General features: G+C 41.0%; 1 protein-coding gene across 6 annotated transcripts in view; it reads right to left on the bottom strand.

Moving 5' to 3' along the window:
- The window catches only part of zzef1 (zinc finger, ZZ-type with EF hand domain 1), a 266,638-nt gene that overhangs the window by 61,901 nt on the left and 183,525 nt on the right, over positions 1-21,212 (bottom strand). For all 6 annotated transcript variants that reach the window (XM_063031513.1, XM_063031517.1, XM_063031514.1 and 3 more), the window contains 4 exons: positions 21,040-21,183; positions 15,694-15,862; positions 11,753-11,872; positions 9,154-9,319 (listed from right to left, as the gene is read on the bottom strand). In XM_063031513.1, coding sequence (XP_062887583.1) covers positions 9,154-9,319; positions 11,753-11,872; positions 15,694-15,862; positions 21,040-21,183 — 599 coding nt within the window. The remainder of the gene's footprint in view (positions 1-9,153; positions 9,320-11,752; positions 11,873-15,693; positions 15,863-21,039; positions 21,184-21,212) is intronic.

The raw sequence follows: 21,212 nt of genomic DNA, 5'->3' as shown, positions 1-21,212 counted from the left end.
GTCAATGTTGGAATTAAACTGTTGACTACTGATTGATAGATCATATAAATACCGGAGCTGAGGTACTAGGGGTAAACGCTTTTAACATATCTCAATAAAGTGCTTTTAACATAGTAAAAGATCCCCATGGCTTTTTGCAGGAGTGTTTTCACAATTAATTTCTCACTTAACATTTAAGATATGAAGGCGGATGATCAAAAGTCTGGTGAAAGAAGCAGTAAAAACAGAGGAACTTCTGTGCTCAGCAAGTGGGTTGCAAAGGCTAAAAATGAATTGGTTAAAATTAGGAATGTGCAGAAAAGGGGAATGGAACAACTGTAGAGATCTGGGAGGAATGTACCACAGAGTCATCATTTACAACAGATCAAGACAACATTTATCTCATCCCGACCATGAAAAAAGCTACCCAACCTAATCCCACGGTCAAAATCATTTTGTGCCGTGTTGTATGACATAAGCAATGATGGTCTATCCATGATCATGATTGTTCTTGGCAAATTTTTCTACAGAAGTGGTTTGCCATTGCCTTTGGCTAGGCAGTGTGACCCCAGCCATTATCAGTACTCTTCAGAGATTGCCTGCCTGGCATCAATGGTCGTACAACCAGGACTTGTGATATTCACCAGCCGCTCATACAACCATCCACCACCTGCTCCCACGGCTTCACGTGACTCTGATCGAGGGGCTACACAGGTGCTACACCTTGCTGAAGACTGACCTGCAGGCTAGTGGAGGGAAGCAACTCCTTACACCTCCACTCCGACACCCACGGACTTTTATTATATGATGAGGTTTTCATACTGTACCACCAGTTCAGGCGCTGAGCTCTGGCCCCTCACCTACTCTCTGGATGACGGGCAATCTACCTTTGCTTTCCTCTTATCCACGTCCTTAACTTCCAATTACTGAAACTTCCCCTCTTGCAAATGGGCCTGCCTATCCGTTCTCACTCGATTCAATTTTAGGAAGTAAACATCCTCCAATGCTCCTCTATTTCAAAAAAATAATTACTCTTTATTTGTCTTATTCTCATTGTCAAAATTCTTCAGACTGGGCAACATTGCCATAACCTATGTCTCCTCTGTACTATCAATAAGACGGTAACAGAACTACACAGAGTAATCTTGCTGCAATCATTCTGCTGTCTGCAGCTACAGACAGGTACATACCGCCTGCTCAGGTTCTGTGCCTCAATTATGAGAAATATTCTGTATATTTTCTTAACTACCCCAAGCTTTAGACCCTGTGTAACTACCTTAAAAGTTTAATTGATCTGACACTAACTTGCTTTAATAGATCCAGTCTATTTGGATTTATTTGGAGCAAAAAAACTGCAGATGCTATCGAAAGAAATGTATTTCTATTTCCTACTTTACCATCTCAACATTGCCTCCCAAACAAGCGACCTCTATCACCAGGTGCATGGGTACACTAGCATCGGCAGGTCCCTACTGCCGCAGCGTGCAGCTTGTAAAGCCGCTGCCTCAGTGCTGGAGACCCAGGTTCAATGCCGACCTTGGGTACTGTCTGTGCAGAGTTGCACGTAACTGAACAGATTTCCTCCAGTTTCCAACCATGTCTCAAAGATGGGAGATTAACAGGGTAACGGAAAATTGTCCCTGGAGTGTAACTGAAGACAGAACGTAGAAGGAGTTTATAGTGGATGCAATTACAACATTAAAAGGCATTTGAACTGGTATACCGATAGGAAAGATGTGGAGGAAAATGGGCCTAATGCGGCAATATAGATCGGTATCACGCTCCACATGGACAAGGTGGGCCAAGGGGTTGGTTTCTCTGCGGTATTAGTCTATGAATGAAAGAATGTAGAGAGGGTGTAAGAAGGTGGTTAATAGTTAGAGCAGGCCCAGTGCCCAAAATAGCCTGCTTCTATGATGCATCTCTCTCCGACACAGCATTGATCCTCTTTGTTCGATCATGGTAGTCCCCTCCCAAATGCAGCGTGAAACATACCGCCACTACCTTCTCAAGGGCAATGAACGAAGACAGAAAATACCGGAAACACTCAGAACCAATTAACTGCTGATCACTTGTAACATCGACTACTTGTTTTCCCCACAGATACTGCTTGGTGCTGAGTGCTTCCAGCACTTCCTGTGTTTGTCTCTGATCAATCTCATCTTTTTAATTGAGGATAAAACTGCAGGGAGTAAGGAGCGGGAAACAGGAAGGAAAAATATTCGAAAAATAAGAGATTGCAGAAGCTGGAAGTCTGGAGCATTGTTCAAAAAGCTGAAGGAACTGAACATGTTAGGTGACATCAGCAGAGGAGAATGTTCATTCTATGTTTCGGATTAGGACCATGCAGCTGGACTCATTACAGAATTACCTTGGGTGAATAAGAGAATGGGACTACATTCAAAAACAAGGATTCTATTGTGCATTTCAAACCCTAAAGCACATTGTTTCTCAAGAGCAGTCATTTTGTACCAGAAAATACAACTCCTTCATGCATAGCAAGGTTCCATAAATAGCAGTCTCTCTTTTTCTTAAACTTATGCCACAATATCTTTCAAACCCACTAATCACACCACTTTAACGAATACCTTATACAAAAGATGGCACTACTGACAATATGGTTCTTAGCTCAATGCACTGAAGCGTCAGCCTAAATTTGTTTATTCAACTCTCTGCAGTTAGACATATTCTAATTCCCATGTGAATGCACTGCCAACTGAAATTCAATCAAATATTATATATTGTCAAATATTCACTGACAAACAATACAGGATGCATTGAGCAGCATTAGGATGTTTACTGCATCTAATCTTAGGGAAATGAAAAGAAAAAAATTCACATTCACAAATACAAAGAAAAATTAAAAACATGCTGAAAGAGGAATTAGAAAAAAAACACAGCTGATGGGTCAGACACCATAACAGAGCCACAACAGTTCTGTGAGGAAACACCTGCTTTCATTGTTGTAGGGCACAGAAAGGAGTCTTCAGCCCACCATGTTCATGCTGACTATTTGCCTGCAGTAGTTCCATTGCTTTTTTAAGCCTTGCCTGTTTAAGTTTTTATCTAATTGTCTGTTGAATGTAGTGATAATATCGGGCTTCAGCAACTCCTCTGGCAACAAGTCCCAAATATCAACCATTTTCTCCCGATTCCATTTAAAAATTTCTTTGAAAACGTAAATCTATGGCCCTTTGTCTTTGATACCACTACTATGGAAAAATAGATTTCAACCATCTTTTCCGTCTATACTTCTCATCATTTTATATTCCTCTATCAAGTTATCCCTCAGCCTGCTTTGCACCAGTGAAACCATCCCAGCTAATAAAAATCCTCCAATTCAAGCAATATCCTGATGAATGTCTTCTGCAGCCTTTCCTTCCTATAGGGCGGCAAATGAAAACTGCACACAATATTCCAAATAGCAACACTCACAACACGCTGGAGGAACTCAGCAGGTCGGGCAGCATCTGCAGATTATTTTGTGTTTACCATTCCAAATGGCATCTAGCCATGCAGCTTGTAACATGTGTGGACCGGTTGGACCACACCCCAGAGTTCTGAAAGAGCTACCTGAAGAGATTGTGGAGGTATTAGGATTGACCTTTCAAAAACCACTAGATTCTGGAACGGTTCCGGACAACAAGCAAATTGCAAATGTCACTCCATTCTTAAAGGGAGGGAGGCAGAAGAAGAGAAATTATAGGCCAGTTAGCCTGACTTAAGTGGTTGGAAAGATTTTGCAGTACATTATTAAGGATGAAGTTTTGGGGTACTTTGAGGCACATGATAAATTAGGCCAAAGTCAGCGTGGTTTTCTTAAGGGGAAATCTTGCCGAGCATATCTATTGGAATTCTTTGAGGAAATAACAGGCAGGATAGACAAATGGAGAGTCAATGGATGTTGTTTGCTTGGATTTTCAGAAGGCCTTTGACCAAGATTTCACCTTTTAGGCTGCTTAACAAGATAAGAGTGCATGGTATTACAGGAAAGAAACTGACATGGATAAAAGATTGTCTGACTTGCAGGAGACAAAGAGTGGGGGAAAAAGGGGGCCTTTTCTGGTTGTTCTGTTGGTGATTAGTGGTGTTCCACAGGTGTCTGTGCTGGGAGTACTTCTTTTCACGTCATATATCAATGATTTGGAATGACAGAATCGATGTCTTTGTGGCCAAGTTTGTGGATGATACAAAGATAGGTTGAAAGACAAGTAATGTTGAGGAACCAGGGAGTCCATAAAAGGACTTAGGCAGATTGGAAAAATGGGCAAAAAGTGGCAGATGGAATATAGTGTAGGGAAGTGTATGGTCATGGACTTTAGTAGAAGGGATAAAAACGTAGACCATTTTCTAAATAGAGAGAAGATTCAAAAATCTGAGGTGCAAAGGGACTTGGGAGACCTTGTGCATGATTCCCTAAAGGTTAATTTGCAGGTTGAGTTAGTGGTAAGGAAGCATTCATTTTAAAAGGATAAGAATTTAAGAGCAAGGATATCATGCTGAGGCTTTATAAGGCATTGGTCAGACTTCACTTGAAGTATTGTGTGCAGTTTTGGGCTGTTTATCTCAGAATAAAAATATGCTGGCATTGGAGAGGGCCCAGAGGAGGTTCACAAGAATGATCTCAATAACAAAAGTATTAACATATGAGGAGTGTTTGATGACTCTGGGCCTGTACTTGCTGGAATTTAGAAGAATAAGAGGGTATCTTATTGAATATTGAAAAGCCTAAGCAGAGTGGATGTGGAGAGGGTGTTTCCTATATTGGGTGAGCCTAGGATCAGAGGGCACAGCCTCAGAATAGAGGGACGTTCATTAAAACAGAAATGAGGGCAATTTTATTTTTTAGCCAGAGGGTAGTGAATCTGTGGAATTCATTGCCAGACGGCTGTGGAGGACAAGTCATTAAGTATATTTAATGTGGAGGTTGATAGGTTTTTGATTAGTCAGAGCGTCAAAGGTTACAGGGTGAAGGCCAGACAAAGTAACAAGTCAGCCATGATGAAACGGCAGAGCAGACTCGATGGGCTGAATGGCCTAATTCTGCTCCTATGTTTGATTTTTATATTGTGGCCCAACCAATGAAGGCAAACATGTCATAAGCTCTCTTCACCCTATTGACCGATGTTCCCATTTTCAAATAAATGGCTCCAAAACAAAACTCTTGACTATTCAAATAAGACATATGGAAATTAGGTTGGGCTACGCTGGGGAGGAGCAACTAACCATTACCTAAAGGTTTTTAGCCCAAGAGCACAGCCTTGTGGCTCATACAAGTAAATTTCAGCACAAAGAAGGCTGACTAAAAAGAATATTGCTGATACATTCTCAGGGAGATACGAGAAAGAAGCAGATATTTGATCTGAGGATATGCCAACCATAATTAACTTATTTTTATGCTAACCCTTGTTCTCTTCCCTTTCTTATTAATTCTGCTCTTTCTTCCAAACCTACGCTCATCAACTCAAGGCAACTTATAGCAGCCCAACCATCTTCCATGCCTTTGGGGTGTGGAAGAAAACAACAGAATTGGATAAATGTGGGGAGAACTTGTAAATTCCACACTGACAGGACTGAAGCAGGCTCAAGTACTGACAGGTACTGGCTCTCCTTGTTGTGCCATTTTGCTTCTGACATTCAGAAATAAAACTAGGATCACCAAGAGGGCTTCAACCAACGTCGTCAGTGTAGACGGCTGACAACACTGATATTTGCTCGCTCATCTTTAGGTTCACTGAGAAAATCTATGAGGATGCTCATGAAACACTGACAGTGATTTAATACACTGAGAGTGTTGCTGTATCACTCTGAGAATGTAAGAGCCAATTAAGAATCAGATCTTTTAAGTATATTTTCCTCCTCTAATAGGTATGAGCAAAGCAGCCGATTTTCAATGGTCATTCCACAAGTCATTATTAATTTTCATCTCTAAATGCTCTGAATTAAAATTCTTCAAACACCAGTGTGGATTATTACTAGCAGTCTGTTATCTCTGAATTGGTTGATTGATTGATTATATCTGTCTATTTTTCCACTTGTTGATTTCTTACTGGTTCACAGGCACTGACACAAGTTCCTTATCTCCCTGCCTTTGTAAACCTAACACACCATGGGAGTACTCTCACCACCTGGAATGCAGCATTTCAGGAAGGTGACTCACCACCTATTCAGCATACGGGGATGGGCAACATATACAGAACTTGCTTTATCACCCATATGCCATGAATGAGAATGTAAGCCAAAGAAGGAATCACTCCTGGTATTTAATACTACTGGGGCAGATAATTTGAGAGTATATTTATAGAATTATAGAAAGTTACTGCACAGAAAGCCCACTGTGCTCCTCACATACCTGAGAAGAATTCATGCAGTGCAGAATGATAAGACACAAGTATCTCTGCTGTCACATCAAGTAGGTTTCAACACTAACTCCGGTGCTAAATGAACACCGATACAATCATGCCACAAACCCATATCCTTCCCAAACTTGATTGATGGCATTAAGAGGCGGGAAGAGAGGATGGCGGCGCGACGCAGTGCCTGCAGCTCTCCGGTGAAATGATATCGTATTTGTAAGTAGGATGCCGTGCACAATTCTGATTTGATGGAGACAGACGTGAGAAGGCACAGGGGAACATCTGGATAAATTTCTGAAATGCCCAGTTCACTGCCGCTGCTACTGTGCGATTGAGAATCTTCGGAGGGAAGGCCCCGAAATCCCCGGCTTTGCCTGCTGCTGGCGACCGAGGCTGGGGTCGAAGCGTTCGGATAGAGATGGTGCTCGGTACTCTGTGTCGGAGGGCTGATCAGAGCTCGAAGTTTTCGGATGATTCAGAGTCGGACTGTGGTGGGGCATGGCAGGGAGAGTTTTCTTCCTTCTCCCGTCTGCGTGAGATGTGGGACTTTCGAGAGACTTTGAACTTTTTTTACAGTGCTCACAGCCTGTTCTTCAAGTTATGGTATTGTTGCACTGTTGTAACTATATGTTATAATTATGTGGTTCGTTAGTTTTTCAGTCTTGGTCTGTCCTGTGTTTCTGTGATATCACACCGGAGGAATATTGTATCATTTCTTAATGCATGCATTATTAAATGACAATAAAAGAGGACTGCGTATCCTCATAATCTAATCTAATCTAATCTAACATTCTAGTTGACCAGGATTGTCAGTCACGAGAAGTACTTGTCTACAACAACCAGAAGTTCTTGGGAAAGGACTCTAATCTGAAGCATTAACTGTTTCTCTCTCCACTAATGCTGAATGATTCCAGCATTTTCTGTTTTTATTTCAGATTTCCAGCATCAGATTTTTTTTATTTATTAAAATTCTCAGCACTATTCAGGTGAAATTTACTTATCTTTGGCCATGGTACAAAACTATGTAGGTAAGATGACAAGATTTAGGCTAAATGGATTACATTATTAAATGCTACTTTTTAAAGAAACAGCTTCAAATATGCACACAACACAAAACATCAGTGAAGGGATTGCAACGTGTTATTTAATCTCAGAGAAACCCAAGTGAGGGAAATCCTGTTTTGAAGCTTCTACATTTACATTTTATTCTTGCAGTGATGCAGTCACCTTCCTGAAAGTACACAAGTTCCAGATCCTTCATCACATTAGCCCAAGGAAGTTTAAATCTATGTTACCTTGTACTTCCTTCAGAGTGAGGTGCAGTAACTAAGGATGGGGTATGTGTTGCAGCAACCCCAGGGATGAAACAGATAACAAATAGTAATGGTTTTCAGCACCTTCTCTATAAAAGTGGTTCCCAAGCCTCCGCATTACAAATCCACAGAGTTTTGTAGACGAAAATGCATCCAAAGTAAGGTGTTGAGTTACTTGCACTTGATCTATCTTTCCATGAAGAATTGCTGAGGCACTTAAGAAATGCACCACTTGTCTCTTAGAAACAGCAGATAGATCCAAAGAGGCTCATTGAAGTGTCCTGTTTATATAATTCCAAATCGTGCAATCCATGTAAACAATGCGGTTTGAATCTCAAATCCCGTTCAAAACCCGGTAAATGAGGCTCGTATCTCAAATCCCACTCCAAACCAGCCAAACGAGACTTACAACTCAAATCCCATTCCAAACCAGCTAAATAATGGAACTTGCATCTCAACTCCCATTATAAGCTCTCAGCCCATGTTCCTATCTTTGTTAGGAGTTGCAACTCAACATGAAGGGAAGTCTGCCAGAATCTATGAACAAGATCTCTGCTTGCAAGCTCTCACAGAGATACAGAAGGCTGAAGGCAAGATGTAGGATAAAGACTGAAGTCAGTACACGAAGCAGGATGATGACCCGACTATATGAAAACTGCAAGTGTCAGATAAGCTGTTTTGCTATAAATGGATGAATATAAACTTCTCTTGTCGAGAGCCACAGCTTGCTGGATCTGAAGGAAGATGAAGGAACCATAGTCAAATAACCTGCTCTTGGCAGAAAGCAAGAGACCAAATAGACGTCCTACTGTCACACAACTCAGATAATCAACGGTCCTGAAGGGACCTCCCTTCATGGCTGAGGAATCTTATTGGTCAACCTCCCACCTCCAAATATTGACCAATTTTAATTTATTTCGAAATACAACGCTTTTGCAACAATTTAAACATATTATGATGGTGGCATCATGGCCTGATATGGAAACGCCAATACCCAAGAACAGAAAAGGCTACAGAAAGCCCAGTCCATCACGGGCTAAGCTGTTCCCCAACACTGCACATATCTATATGGAGCACTGAATAAGAAAGCAGCGTTTATTATCAAAGACCCACACTACCCAGGCCGTGCTCCCATCCTGTTAGTACCATCAGGCAGGAGATACAACAAGTCCCACACCAATAGGTTTAGGAACAGTTATTATGCTACAACCATCAGTTTTCTGACCTGGTGTGGACAACTTCATTCACCACTACTCTGACCTATTTCTAACTCATGTTCCTAGTATCATTTTTATTTGTACAGCTAGTCTTTGTCTGTACATTGATTTTTGTCAGTCTTTGTTTATGTATATCTTTTCATAAAATTTTATTGTATTTCTTTTTTATACAAATGCCTGCAGGAAAATGAACCTCATAAAATTTGAATTTTGATAATAAATTTACTTTGAACTTATTTATAAATACTCCTGAGATGAGCTGTTCTGCTTTGAAAATTGCTACTGTACCTGAAAGAGGTGCACTGTAACATCTTCAAAAGCAGATGAATTGCTTTTAAGCGTTGATGTCCCATCTGTTGACAAGCCACACCCACTTGCCACTCCCATATTTCAGCCAGTTGAAGGTGTGGAAGAATCCTTTCCTCCAGCAGCATTTGTTTGAGAATCTCAAATCCTGGGGGGTGGAGAGAGGTGTCAGAAGTTCCGAACAGGCAACCAAAATAACAAAATTTGCATTTCAGAAATTCAAATGTTCACCTGCAGTATGCATTCAACATACAGGAACCTGTGTACTGTGTTGTATGTACAAAGCTAAGGGAGTTACACAGGGGGTTGTGGGTGCCTGGACTGACTTGCCAGGGATGGTGGTGAAGGTTAAAACATTAAGGGTATTTAAGAGCCTCTTGGACAGGCACATGGTTGAAAGAAAAATAGAGGGCTACAGGGTAGTGTGGGTTTAGTACTTTTTTTAAAGGAATATACACGTCGACACAACATCGAGGGCAGAAGGAGCTGTACCGTGCTGTAGTATTCTAGCATCTAGTGTTGCAGGAGAGTACTTAGGTTTTTTAAAAGTCATGGACAATAAGCCAAAATCATATGGTCTGGCTTTTATATAAACAATAGCTAATGTTATCCATATGTTCCAATTATTGGAGTAATCAGCACATAACAACTGGTAAAGGGAAGCAAACATTAACTTCCTTTTAACTAAAAAAACTAAACTGACAAGATATCAGTAGATACAGTTGTAGTGCAGGTTCTATCCTAGTGTAGTTCTTCTCTCTTCGGCTGTCCATCGATTTTCAATGTTGACTGAGGCCTGGGCAAGGTTGTATGGAAGACCGGCAGTTGCCCATGCTGCAAGTCTCCCCTCTCCACGACACCAATGTTGTCCAAGGGAAGGGCATTAGGACCCACACAGCTTGGCACCGGTGTCGTCGCAGAGCAATGTGTGGTTAAGTGCCTTGCTCAAGGACACAACACACTCTCTCAGCTCAGGCTCGACTAGTGACCTTCAGATCATTAGACCGACGCCTTAACCACTTGGCCATGTGCCAACACAATGTAGTTCTAGTGCGGGTACTGAAATATGTAGTTCTATTGTGTAGTTCTAGTGCAGGTACTGAAAAGTATAGTTTTATTGTGTAGTTCTAGTGCAGGTACTGAAATGTGTAGTTTTATTGTGTAGTTCTAGTGCAGGTACTGAAATGTGTAGTTTTATTGTGTAGTTCTAGTGCAGGTACTGAAATTGTAGTTTTATTGTGTAGTTCTAGTGCAGGTACTGAAATGTGTAGTTTTATTGTGTAGTTCTAGTGCAGGTACTGAAATTGTAGTCTTATTGTATAATTCTAGAGCAGGTGCTGAAATGTGTAGTTTTATTGTGTAGTTCTAGTGCAGGTACTGAAATGTGTAGTTTTATTGTGTAGTTCTAGTGCAGGTACTGAAATTGTAGTTTTATTGTGTAGTTCTAGTGCAGGTACTGAAAAGTATAGTTTTATTGTGTAGTTCTAGTGCAGGTACTGAAATGTGTAGTTTTATTGTGTAGTTCTAGTGCAGGTACTGAAATTGTAGTTTTATTGTATACTTCTAGTGCAGGTACTGAAATTGTAGTTTTATTGTGTAGTTCTAGTGCAGGTACTGATAAGTGTAGTTTTATTGTGTAGTTCTAGTGCAGGTACTGAAAAGTGTAGTTTTATTGTGTAGTTCTATTGCAGGTACTGAAATTGTAGTTTTATTGTATACTTCTAGTGCAGGTACTGAAATTGTAGTTTTATTGTGTAGTTCTAGTGCAGGTACTGAAAAATATAGTTTTATTGTGTAGTTCTAGTGCAGGTACTGAAAAATATAGTTTTATTGTGTAGTTCTAGTGCAGGTACTGATAAGGGTAGTTTTATTGTGTAGTTCTAGTGCAGATACTGAAATTGTAGTTTTATTGTATACTTCTAGTGCAGGTACTGAAATTGTAGTTTTATTGTGTAGTTCTAGTGCAGGTACTGAAATTGTAGTTTTATTGTATACTTCTAGTGCAGGTACTGAAATTGTAGTTTTATTGTGTAGTTCTAGTGCAGGTACTGAAATTGTAGTTTTATTGTATAATTCTAGTGCAGGTACTGAAATTGTAGTTTTATTGTGTAGTTCTAGTGCAGGTACTGAAATTGTAGTTTTATTGTGTAGTTCTAGTGCAGATACTGAAAAGTATAGTTTTATTGTGTAGTTCTAGTGCAGGTACTGAAAAGTGTAGTTTTATTGTGTAGTTCTAGTGCAGGTACTGAAATTGTAGTTTTATTGTGTAATTTTAGAGCAGGTACTGAAATGTGTGGTTCTATTGTGTAGTTCTAGTGCAGGTACTAAAATGTGTGGTTCTATTGTGTAGTCTGTTGATCTTTGGAAGGCACACAACTACTTCTAACTGTCACAAGGAAAATGTCACTTAAAGTGAATGAGACAGGAAGATGCAGAGGAGTGCGAATGCCAGCAGATCAAAAAAAGAGATGTGTGAAAGGAGACAATAAAATACTGAAGGGAAGTAAAGCAAAATAGATGAGGAGTTAACTTACTCCACCATCTCCACCCGCCTCCCATCCATCCCACCTTTGTGACTCACCAGTCAGGAATCGCCCACGGTGGCCTCCTGTCACTGTGAATTTAAAGCCCCAGTCACTGGCGTCTAGGTCAGATGTAAACCTGTAATACACTGTATCAAACCTGTAATACAGTGTATCACCTAGAAGGAATATGGATAGGAAAATGATTACAAAATATGAACTATTGTTGCAGAAAGGAAAAATGTATTAATAAATAGTTCCAGCTCATTCAGCCAGTTGAATCTGTGCTGACTCAGAGCAATCCCCATAATGTCACGCCCAGCAACACACTTCTCTCTGATATGCTCCTGAACTTCCCCCCACCTAGGGTCAATTGGTCATAGCTAACTAGTCACAGGAAGAAATACCAAGTGTCCATTGGAACTGTGAGGTAGCACGATTACCTGCTGTCCTCAGCATCTGTCTTGTAGATACAGTTTAGCTCGGAGCTAAATTGAGATGCATTTTTAGCAAAAGAGGCTAGTTTCAAAAGACAGCTTTTTTTTACTTGTAGAACAAAATATAACTACAATTTAATTATATTACTGGATGTGCAATCAAAAGAATTAGGTTAATAATTCCCAGTTTAACAATTTCCACTAAGCCAGTGGTGATCTGGCCTGAATCCACAATTTGATTGACAGCTTTTGCATTCAGAAATACTCTAGAGGATATTGTGGTGTTTTTTTTTTACAAAACAGCCCAAGTACTGAGAATGTGCTTCAAAAAAAATAGCTTGCTGTTGTTTTGCTGATGATACAACCATTGTTGGTAGAATCTCAGGTGGTGACAAGAGGGCGTACAGGAGGGAGATATGCCAACTAGCGGAATGGTGCCACAACAACAACCTGGCACTCAACGTCAGTAAGATGAAAGAGCTGATTGTGGTCTTCGGGAAGGGTAAAACGAAGGAACACATACCAATCCTCAGAGGGATCAGAAGTGGAGAGAGTGAGCAACTTCAAGTTCCTGGGCATCAAGATTTCTGAGGATCTAACCTGGTCCCAACATATTGATGTAGTCATAAAGAAGGCAAGACAGTGGCTATACTTTATTAGGAGTTTGAAGAGATTTAGCACGTCAACAAATACACTCAAAAGCTTCTATAGTTGTACCGCGGAAAGCATTCTGACAGGCTGCATCACTGTCTGGTATGGAGGGGGCTACTGCACAGGACCGAAAGAAGCTGCAGAGGGTTGTAAATCTAGTCAGCTCCATCTTGGGCACTAGCCTACAAAGTACCCAGGACATCTTTAGGGAGTTGTGTCTCAGAAAGGCAGCGTCCATTTCTCAGGACCTCCAGCACCCAGGGCATGCCCTTTTCTCACTGTTACCATCAGGTAGGAGATACAGAAGCCTGAAGGCACACACTCAGTGATTCAGGAACGGCTTCTTCCCCTCTGCCATCCAATTCCTAAATGGACATTGAAGTTTTGGACACTACCTCACATTTTTTAAAAAATATACAGTATTTCCATTTTTGTACATTTTTTATTCAATATACATAACTGATCTAATTGCTTATTTATTATGTTTTATTTTTATTATTTTTTTTCTCTTTCTGCTAGATTATGTATTGCATTGAACTGTTGCTGCTAAGTTAACAAATTTCACGTCACATGCCGGTGATAATAAACCTGATTCCGATTCTTTTTTTAAAGGAGGCAATGGTAATTTGCAGTAGTGTTACTTAGCGAAGAGCCTTGAGTGAGTGGAGAAGTTATTTATTCTGATGTGCAGGACAACAAGCCATAATATGAAAATGGTACTGACAGGAATACTCTGAGAGCCAGCACAGATTTCATGATGCAAATGGCCCCCTTTTCTTTCATAAGAAAAATAATATGAATATATTTCCTCTGCTGCTTCTTTCCAAAGTCAATTTCTTTTCCCTGTTCTGCTCTCCCTCAGAGTGAAGCCTTCAGAGATGTCACTATGAACACCCTCACCCTTAATACGACATAGCTGGCTGGGAGAAGTGCACACGACTAGTTTAGGAGTGTTCAGCCATTGCATTTAGTTCAATGATTTAACTCAACAAAGTATACATCTGCCAAGGAAAACACTGGTAAAATAGCTCACAATTAAATTCTAATTGGAATTCCAACATTAATCCTTCAGTCCATCACATCTATTTCCCACTCCTCTGCTCTCACCCCTCCTCCTGGACATAACAAGAACAAAGTTTCCTTGGTCTTCAGCTCTCCATATTTAACAGATTATTCTTCATAATTTCTACTAGCACCCACAAAATTACACCACATTCGCTTCCCCTTCGCTTCCAGCATTTCAAATTCCTTTCACAACTCCCTGGTCTGCTTTTCTGGCCCAGCCAACCACGGCCTCCCTGATGAACATTCCATGCGATCACAGGATATGTCACACATCTTTTCAGCTCTTCCCTTCACATCTCCCAGGGATCCAAACAGTCTTTCCAGATGAAGCAGTGATTCATTTCAACTTCTTCCAATCTTGTGTCAGTTTGGCCTCCTCTTCAATGGTGCAGTTAAACGTGGATCAGATAACCACATTGCAGGGAGCCTGCACAGTCTGCAAGGGAGGCCTCGAGCCTCTACTGCCTTCCTCTGGAATTCACCATGCCACTCCCACATGACCTTTCTGACGACAGCCCCCTGAACCATTACATTGGTACAACACCTCATCTTTGCACACGTTGTGGCCTTAAGACTTGATATCACATTCCCCAACTTTAGGTAACTCACTCATTTGTCTGACTCCATTTCTAGCAGACATCATATTTGCTCAATTTTTTTTCTCTCTGGCCTGCTCTATGTACACATTACACTTAATCTCATGTTAACTGCCATTTAATTGTCATCCGTCTCAACCTTTGTTCTATTCATCACCCCTACCCCATTATCTTTGCCTCCTCAAATTAACTTTCCTCTCTTTTTGAAATCCTACACCAGGAACAATAACAATTTCTCTTTCTACAGTTGTAGCCTGACCAGCTGAGTGTTTCTGGTATTTTCTGTTTTTATCTCAGATTTCCAGTATCTGCAGACTCTTTCATCTCCATTTACCGATGGACCTTCAGCTGACCTTTCAATAGGCAACTTAACTCATTCTATACCTCAACCATTTGGGTCTGGAGCTGTTAAGAGATTTAACATATGTAAATTCAAGTTGTTCTTCTAGCCTTTCAAAACTCCAAATACTGTAAATTATTTTGAAGGAGTACTACACATGCAAATAGTTCCAATTGCTGTGGCAACCTTTGGATAATTCACAAAAATACATTATTTATTGAGACACAGCACGGATTAGGCCCTCCTGACCCTTTGAGCCTGCAGCCCAGCAGGCCCTGATCTAACCCCAGTTTAATCATGGGACAATTTACAGTGACCAATTAACTTACTAACCGGCACCTCTTTGCAGTAACTGCTACCTTCATGGGAAGGACGTACACACTTCATACAGACGATGCTTGGATTTAACTCCAAACTCTGACCCCCTCAGCTATAAGTGTCGTGCTAACCGCTCCACTACTGTGGCGCCCATTTCTCTCTGCTGAAATTCTCCCGTCTGCTCTGATACCAGAGACACAGCTCTGTAAATGGCGAGTGTCAATGAGATTTTACACCTCCGGCAGGATTAATACATGGAAGCTGCAAGTCAAAGATGACAGAGCTTTCTCAATTTGTGCAAAGATTAAAAGAAATGGTAAGCTGTAAAACATTCATCCAAGCAATCTCACAGAATAATTATGTAAAAATTAATCACTGCCTGTAAAATTATTTCGCCCAAAGTTGTTGATTGCAAACAAAATATTACTTTCGGATCAGGATGCTATCTTTTTGATCATAATGATGAAAAGCACTGGCCTGGCTGTCAGAAATATCCAGCTGGCATATTCAATTACAAAATAGCACTACGTTCTGCACTTGACGAGGGCATACAGACTTCAAAACATGAACAACAGACAGAATGAAATTTCTACCTGGAATATCAAAGTCAATCCACTTATGTGATGGTCCACTGAATATGTGTCGATCTTGTTTGTAGTCACTACTGCTGGACATCAGTAACTCATCACATCCATCTTCAGACACACAATGAGAATCAAATTTCACCGACAGGTAAATTGCACCTGGAATGTGAACTTTGTCCTGGAGTTTAAGAAAAATCTGTTATTGGGTGCTATGTTATAACTACCACAGTACCTCAGAAATATAAGAAAAACAATTTTACAATGGTTTACACGTCATTTTCAATTTATACCGAAGCAAAATGTAAATGAAAGTTTGGACTGGATGCTTTATGAATACTGCTCGAATAACGACTTACTGCTTGGGTGCACATTGTTTTATTCCTCATGAATAGGTTCACGTGTCTCTTTACGTTCTGATGAGATCCTTGCCATTTCTAAACCTGTCCGTTAATGTGATACACTCTGAGCACAATGTTTTGTTCCCTATTCTTTGGAGTTTAGAAGAATGAAGTTTGAGCATACAGAAAAGCATAGGATCCTAAGGGAGTATGACAGGGTGGACATCAAGAGTCTCAACTGAGGGAACAGAATTTCAACGTAATGAGCTGGCCACTTAAATCCAAAGCACACACGAATCTTGTGTTATAGCAGTTCAAGTAACAGAAATCTGACCACAGGGAATTCATCCAGAGAGAGCTCAGAAGATTTGAACAAGCAAATGGGGCCCATTGGGACATTCAGGAGGTTTGGGATCAGTAGAGCCTTTGGCTGGTATATTTTGAGCGCGAGTTCTGAAAAACTGAGAGAAACACGTGAGGACATTCAGCGGGTTTGAGATCGGCTACATTTCTTTCTTATTGTGCAATTAGAGCAGTGGGAATGCCAGGCAGGATAGTGGAATGTCGGAGGACAGTGAGGCCTCTAGTATCCCTCACGATGACATCTGAAAGAAGTGTATCCAGCTGCAGCTTCTGGAAACTGGATGAACGGCGCATCATTTGGGAAACACAGAAAACCTACAGCAGGCTGAGGCGTTAATTGAAAGGTAATTACACCTCAGGTGTATGACACATGACAGGGACAAGAGCTAAGCAGCCAGTGCAGAGTATCTCGGTGGCTGTTCCCCTCAATAACAAGTAGACCAGCTTGGATTCAGTCGGGGTGGCTGTGAGATCATCCAGCAGAGGAAAGCCAAAGTGGTCAGGTCTCTGGCATTGGGTTGGCTCTATGGCTCAGACGGAAAGGTTGTGATCTCACAGTTGCTACCTGTGCCATGTGCTGAGGCCAGAAGTAGGAAGATATAACACATGGATAAGGAAGTGCAGAAGTGAGGGCGTCAGAGTTTTGGATCACTGGGACCGTTCCAGGGACATTCTGCACCTGAAGTGGAGGGGGACGAATATCCTCATGGGAAGGTTTGCTGCTCTGAGGGGGGTTTCAACTAGAGTCGTAGCAGGATGGGAACCAGAGTGCCAGGGAGTGGAGTTGTTGTGGGGGAAAATCTTGTTCAGCTTACATACAAAGACAGAATTTGAAAGGTTGATCATCGTGTGATTCATGTTCTGAATTGTATCTATTTCAATACAAGGAGCATTGTCGGTAAGCCAGTGAGTTAGAGCATGGATCAACACATGGAATTAGGACATTGCAGCCATCAGTGAAACTTGGTTGCAGGAAGGGCAGGACTGGCAGCTCAATGTTCCAGGCTTCTGTTGTTTTAGACGTGACAGAGCAAGATGGATTAAAGGGGGAGAGATGGTGATTCTAGTCAGGAAAAATGTTGTAGTAGTGCTCAGACAGGATAGACTGGAGGGCTCGCAAGGCGGGTGGAACTGTAAATAAGAAAGGGATCATCATGTTAATGCGGATTATATTATAGACCAGCCAACAGTCAATGGGATTTTGAGGAGCAGATTTGTAGAGAGATCGCAGACTATTGCAAGAAAAATAAGGTTGTGATAGAAGGTAATTTTACCTCTCCATTGGTTCAGGGTGAAAGGTGAAAGGTGAAATGTTTAAAGGGAACGTGAGGGGGAACTTTGTCCACTCAGAGTGTGGAATGAATGAGCTGCTAGTGGAAGCAGTGCATGCTGATTCAATTTCAGCATTAAAGAGAATTTTGGGTTGGTACATGGTTGGGAGAGGTATGGAAGGTTGTGGTCCAGGTGCAGGTTGATGGGACTGGGGAAGTAATAGTTTGGCATGGCCTAGATGGGCCAAAGGGCCTGCTTCTGTGCTGTAGTGATCTGAGATAAAGAATAAGAATCCATGTGTTAATTTTTTTTTTTAACAACTCACGTGGCTCGACTCAAGTTCAGACTATGGAAACCTGCAATACTTCTGAAATGCAACCCACCCCCATCCTCCCTGTAATGTGGAGATCACCCATGTTTAGAAATTTCTACTTGCGTGGACAGTGGAATGCTGTGTCCTAGAGAGTTGTACAGACAAGCTCGTTAGAAATATCTGAAATGGAGGTAGGCAAGTTTTTGAAATATTGTGGAACTGAAGGCCATGGAGAAGTGACCTGGAAGAGGCACTGAGGTTTTGAGTATATCAGCCATGATCATATTGAACTGTGGGGAAGGACTGATGGGTCAGGTTACTAATGTGGCTCTTATTTTCTTGTGTTCTTAACTTTGTAACAAACATGGATGTATTCCATTCAAATCCCTCATCTAGTTACTAATGGCAGAGCCAATTATGACACTGCTAGTTCAATCTTATCATTCCAAAAATAATCCATTACTTTTGTTCTCAGTTTTCCACTATTTCTTAGCCCTTGAAGATACGTATATTACCCAAATTCATCAGCCATCGTCTTATTCAGTGCTTTAAAACTGAAATATTTGTCTACCTTATTAGTTACATCCTTTAATAGATTTTTCAAACATAATTTAATCAGAGTATGCTGAAGGATCATAGTCTTATACTTAACCACAACCCTCCTAAAATTAGAATCTCTCCCAATTACAGTAAATTCATTCATCCCCAGAAAATTCTTTACTGTAAGGTTACAAATTAACCTTTCTTCATTACATAAAAAGCTTGAACTAGTTCTAGTCTCAAATCCAACTCTACTGCCAGGCTCATCAGTTCTTTAATATATTCTTCTAGTTGACACACTTGACTACACTCTACACAATCACCCTCTATTTAATATATTTTCTAGGCAAACCAAGTTCCCATAGTCCCTGCATATTGCTTATCACACATTCCCCGAAATTTTCTATTCATAGTCATAGTCATACTTTATTTATCCCGGGGGAAATTGGTTTTCGTTACAGTTGCACCATAAATAATTAAATAGTAATAAAACCATAAATAATTAAATAGTAATATGTAAATTATGCCAGGAAATAAGTCCAGGACCAGCCTATTGGCTCAGGGTGTCTGACCCTCCAAGGGAGGAGTTGTAAAGTTTGATGGCCACAGGCAGGAATGACTTCCTATGACGCTCAGTGTTGCATCTCGGTGGAATGAGTCTCTGGCTGAATGTACTCCTGTGCCCACCCAGTACATTATGTAGTGGATGGGAGACATTGACCAAGACGGCATGCAACTTGGACAACATCCTCTTTTCAGACACCACCGTCAGAGAGTCCAGTTCCATCCCCACAACATCACTGGCCTTACGAATGAGTTTGTTGATTCTGTTGGTGTCAAGTCTATGATCAAAGAAGGGTGTGGTGGGAAGGGAAGGGAAGTGGGTAAGGTTTTGTGCTGTCCATTCTTTCTTAGGTTTATCCAAATTGACTGTATTTGCAGAATGTCTGAGCTACGATCCTTTCAATGGTGTTTCTCAGGAGTCCATCAAAGCTTATGAAATACAAGTACAGCAGACCCTTTGGAGGCTCCTCATGCCTTCTGTACCATTCAGGAATCCTGTGGCTGATTTTTTTTAAAATCTCTCCCTCCTTTCCTAAACAATGGAGTTACAATAGTGACTCAGGAACGATGAAAGAATCTGAAACTTGAATGATGAGAAACAGTGCATCTTCTCTCCTACAGCCACCAGCTGAACCTTTGGATGTGGGTCATCAGGCTTCTAACTGTCTTCAGTTCCATTAATTTTCCCTAGCTCCTTATTCACTCTAAACCCACTTGATCCCACTATTTCTGGGAAGTTTTGCTATCTTCTTTCATGAAGACAGACACAGTAGTTTTGTTTGCCAGCTAATTCCTTACTCTGCAATATAATTTCTCTGTCCCAATCTGTAAGTGACCCACCTTAACTTGTGCTAATCTTTTCATTTTTATGTATCTGTAGAATCTGTTTTTTTTTAATGTTTCTTCCTATTATACAAGATTACTCCCATATTCTACTTTTCTTTCCCCATCAATACTTTTGCTGAATTCCCAATTCTTGGGCTGCCTGACAGCATTTTAAGTTTCCTTTGATCTAATGCTATCTTTTTAACCATTGTTGGTCCATTTTTCTTGTTGGTTTTACACCTTGAAGGAATGCAGATTTGTCAGAAACTATTGACTGATTTTTTTCTCTTAACTATGTATGTTATTTAAAAAACAAATACCCTTGAATATGACATTAATAGGCCATATAGCAATACAGCACAGTACAGGTCCTTTGGCCCATGGTATTGTCCTGAGCTTTTAACCTACTCGAAGATCAATCTAACCCTTCCCTCCTGCAAGAGGAGAGGCATAGATCAAGTGGATAGCACGGACTTCATCTCGGGGCAGAAATGGCCAATACAAAGGGGCATAATTTCAAGTTGATTTCAGGAAATTATAGGGCTGATGTCAGAGGCAAGTTCACACAGGGAGTGGGGAGTGCATTCAATGCCCTGCCAGTGTGGCGGTCGAGGCAGATACATTAAAGGCATTTGAGAGACTCTTAGATAGGGATATGGATGATAGAAAAATGGCGGGGTTAGATTGATCCTGGTAGGTTAAAAGTTAAGCAGAACATCATGGGCCTAAGGCCTGCACTGTGCTCTAGTGTTTTATGATCAACATACCTCAGCACCCTGTGCAGACTTTCATCGCTGCTATTCACTGAATGTGATATTAACAGACAAAGGTGGTTGTGACAGACATCAGACAAAAACTTCAGCAAAAGCAGGCGAGTATTTCTAATAACCTGGGGTTCGTACAGATTTACCAGTGGGGAGACGGTGTTTCCGACACTAGAACACTGGTAACACTTCAAATTAACTCACAGGTTGCCAGGCCACTCAGGATATTGCAGGGATATGAAACGTGTGGGCTTTGTTGCCTACTAACTCAAAGTAACAATGGCCTTGGTCTGAAACCGCTTTCACATCACAGTGAGTTTGTTTACGGTGGGCCTGGTAACAGATTCAAACCGTACCAAAATAGTATCAGCAATACCTCAATCGTTGTATTACTGTCATAGGGGTGCTTGGACTCTCTGATCTGGATATCCATTCCTGGCTCCTCCATAAACTGACAGGCAGTCACCGCTAAAGATCCCAGGATGTTCTTACTGCAACCAAGCAACACTCTCTGCAGAATCTGACAAAAACAGCGGAGGAAAGAAAACA

This window comes from Mobula hypostoma, chromosome 23, assembly GCF_963921235.1.
Source record: "Mobula hypostoma chromosome 23, sMobHyp1.1, whole genome shotgun sequence".
In the NCBI taxonomy this organism is placed as follows: Eukaryota; Metazoa; Chordata; class Chondrichthyes; order Myliobatiformes; family Myliobatidae; genus Mobula; species Mobula hypostoma.
Note: the sequence above shows the minus strand (reverse complement) of the source record. Positions and strands in the feature narration are given on the sequence as shown.